The following is a 3,818-nucleotide window of genomic DNA, read 5'->3' as shown; positions in this document are numbered from 1 at the left end:
TCTGTACATTATATAGAATATTAATTTTTCCTGCTGGTGTATATGGAACTTTATACGTTAAAGAAGGGATCTGAAAAAAGCTTGTTTTCATTTGAATGGTTTTAAATTCCTTGTTGTGCTTTGCATAGCTTGAGAAAGACCCATTCCCTCTACATTGAAGTGTTTATCTATCCATACCCCCCCCCACAAAAAAAAAACATAAAAAAGTGCAGTCAACCCAAACTGACCCATGTTAAATTGCGCTATATTAATTTCTTTAACGAAATCACACATCTAACACCAGATTTACAAAGCAAACCTTTTATGATCAGCAAAATTTATTTGACTCGTGAAATACATCCACATCATTTCAATGAAGAGATGTGACACTCGTTTAGAATCCAGTAAACACGCGGGAAAGACCGCATCGAAATGTCAAAGATTCTATATGAAAAAAAAAAGGTTTTCGCTGCATAGTGAGGTATTGCTCACTCCGTGACAAAGATTTAAACTTTAGTTTCTTGGGGTTGAAGTGGCAAAAAAAGTACCTAGGTTATGTTAGGTTACGTATTTAATATATGCTAAGCTTTACCCCTACCCCTAATGTGCAAATATATAGCCCAAATTTGTTTCTGAGCTATTATGTTTTCATCCTATTTTGTTTCATTTCATTAGCATTAACGAAACTTCATTTATCGCGTGTTTACTGGATTCTTAACAAGTACCAGAGATGTTTTGAATTATTTTTTTTTTTTTGTGTGTTTGTTGTTAATAATCATACATCTTGCACATAACAAAATATTAGTCTTGTATACTGTCTCAAAACTCAACTTCAATTTTCGCTCAAACTCCCCTCAAATGTCCCCACCTTCCCGTAGTGACGTATGTAAAGTCACTTACAGACCTCACTATGGTGGGTGAGAAACAGGCTATGTAATTTCAATTCAAAGAAAAGTAAGAAATATATATATATATTAAACTGGAGCGCCTTTGGGAAGAAGCAGAAATTACAAAGTTCACTAATCTTACTTGATCTCCTTCAAGTTGCACGGAGAGTATTCCAAGTTCTTTAAGAACTCCATCGCCAGTTTGGGCTAACTGTCGCAATCGAACCGCGGCTTCCTTCGGCAGTGTGAGTTTCACACGTACCGAATTCCACGGTTCTACCCCCAGGACCTTCAGTTTTTCTTTCCGATCCTCTGCTAAAATTAAAACAAGAGCATTAAATAAATTTACTTCTTTTGATTGTTGACAAAACGAAAATATATAGAAGCAAGATACGCAGCAATGATTCTAAAAACAGCTTGTGTGGTATTTGAAGAACCCATATCATCACTTAGGCCTAAAAAAACAGTACAGAAAACATGTGTTAAAAGACGAAATTTTAGTAAAACTTTGAAGACATTTTTGAGGGACAAAAGGACAGTTTTAGGTCTATATATACAATTTTAGGGCATCAAAATATGCTTTCGCCAAGATTTTCCAAAAGTCAAGTAATATTCCCTAGAGAAGAACATGGTCTCGTATTTCCTCGTCCCTGTGAGTAGGCGTACCTATAGATGTACGTGAGGAGGATATAACAAAGAGAAAGAAAATCACAAACAGGACAAAAAGAGAAAAGAAGGGGAAAAAATATATAAAATTTGAAATTGCCAGGTATTGATATTGAAATTGTCAAATTTGAGATCCAGCAATTCTCACGTTAGTATTGATGTTTCAAAAAATATAACACAAGATGTTGTATTGTTAAATGAACATATTGATTCGTTGCGCCCCCCCCCCCTCCCACCTCCTCCCGCAAAAATGCAACCCTACTTTCAGGTCTGTTTAACTCCAATGAAGGGCGGGGGTACGCTTTTACCAATTATCACAAATTCAGAATGATTTTTAGTGAACAACTGCTGCCTAATTGTCAGTAGCTCACGAGTTGCAGTTGGGCATATCATACTAAGCTTATATCATAATAGCTGAATATCATAATAAATATCCTCTGGAAAATAAATGCAATCAGCAGACTACGCAGATCCAAGATCAAAACAATACCCTAAGAATAAGTAAAAATAAAATCAATAAAACAAAAGAAAAATATATTAAGAAACAAAATCCAAGAAATATAAGTTTTTTTTGCGTAAAATTGTAATAAAAATGCATAAAAACACATTTCAGGGACGAACTTGACATTCCTATTTTCTCAGTTTAACTCATACTTATTGAAATATATGCATATGCACGCGATTTTTTTCTTAATCAGAGTGGAAAAAATGAGAGCAAAAAAAGTAGATATTCTGTAGAAACCTCCACCCATAACTCCCTCGGTACAAAAAAAGATAGTATGAAATCTACGAAATTAAATAAGAAGACAAACCTAAAAAAAATGAGGAGTTTATCTTCTCAAGTAGACAGTAGAAAGGCGACTAAATAAAAAATATTAATATTGAATGGAAAGTCACATTCGAGGTCTGTTTATGTGCTAGTCTGTTCCCAGCCTTTCAAGTATCGAAATTTTCATTTGGTTGTCAAATTATTATTTTTTTTTTTTTTACATATATCCTTTTATTTCATTTAATTACCTTTTTTCTGCTTTTTATTCATTTTGCCCTGAGAGACAGCTTAGTGGACGTCTTGTATTTTTCCATGTTTTAACTGGCTGAAAATTTCCACGTTTTTTCTTTTTTTAAAAGAAAAAACGTTTCTCGTGATTACCTTCTCTACATGATGAGACTGCAGGAAAAATCATGTATGGGACACATCACTCTTTACCAAGTCACCATTGCTGCATTGACAATGATTTTCTGGAAAGTCCAAAGGAACTTCAGTTTCAATAAAAATCAAGAATTCCAATTTCAATTTCATACACTCCAGTTGGAGTTAACAAAACAACATTGCAAGATGGCCTCTGCTTTCAAGAATTTACTGTCTTCCATAGAAGATCAGCAAACAAAAAAAAGAGATTACCTATAATCTCCAACAAAAAATAGCAGAAGAGTTTGACATCTTAGACAAACCTAAATGCTGGTACAAGTTGGACGAAACTCTGTCACGAAAGAATCCCCAGCAACGCAGCGAAGTGGTCACAATGGGTGTGATAAAATAACTACTCTCGCGCATATTAGTGCATCAGGCGAGAAAAGTTGACAATTCGCACAGAAAACTGTTATTCTGAGCGTCTTGTCGTAGTAATTCGTTTGTTTGATTTAGTGAAGTGCATTTTAGTTTCAATTTTTCTTCTCTATTCGCCTCTTCTTTAGTGTCACAACTTGACACTAGTGTTGAGATTTCAAGTTGAGCTACTGGGTGCCACATCTTAGCAGACAGTATTAGTAGACAGGAAGATGGAAAATCAAACAAACAAAATACCAATTTCAATTTCAAACACTCCAGTTGGAGTTAACAAAACAACATTGCAAGATGGCCTCTGCTTACAAGAATTTGCCGTCTTCTATAGAAGATCAGCTTTACTTACTGAAAATAAAAAAAGGGGGACCAACCTTTTATGATTACAGTAGACAGCTTGTTGAGGAACTTGCCGAACTTTTTTGAAAATGTTGGATCACTTAAGTTCCCTTCACATGTAATGACTGCCTCCACTCTTTCAATGCCCATATCTGGAAAAGTTATTCTAGTTAAATCTTTGTGTATCACCTGATATACGTCTATTCCTGTTAGTCACCAAAAATATTTATATAAATTGAAATTTTTTTTATTCTACCCCCCCCCCCCACTTGGAAAAATGTTTTTATTTACCTTCTAAAATTGAACGTTTCCAAAGCACATTCAAAGGCACAAATTTTTACTCTTTATCAGACATATCCCCATTAAATTAACTATCCACGGAAATG

At 34.5% G+C, this 3,818-nt stretch overlaps 1 protein-coding gene across 1 annotated transcript in view; it reads right to left on the bottom strand.

Annotated features, from left to right (window-relative positions):
* Window positions 1-3,586, bottom strand: part of LOC148943844 (nuclear receptor coactivator 6-like) — a 6,280-nt gene extending 2,694 nt beyond the window's left edge. Inside the window, exons 1-2 of the mRNA XM_089101258.1 lie at window positions 3,468-3,586; window positions 1,009-1,181 (exon numbers count right to left, since the gene is read on the bottom strand). Coding sequence (XP_088957384.1) covers window positions 1,009-1,181; window positions 3,468-3,582 — 288 coding nt within the window. The 5' untranslated portion in view covers window positions 3,583-3,586. The remainder of the gene's footprint in view (window positions 1-1,008; window positions 1,182-3,467) is intronic.
* Window positions 3,587-3,818: the final 232 nt, after the last annotated feature.

Source organism: Artemia sp. Qi Xiang Cuo, chromosome 15, assembly GCF_049724085.1.
Source record: "Artemia sp. Qi Xiang Cuo chromosome 15, ASM4972408v1, whole genome shotgun sequence".
NCBI lineage: Eukaryota > Metazoa > Arthropoda > Branchiopoda > Anostraca > Artemiidae > Artemia > Artemia sp. Qi Xiang Cuo.
The sequence above is the reverse complement of the archived record's forward strand: the minus strand, read 5'-3'. Positions and strand labels throughout refer to the sequence as shown.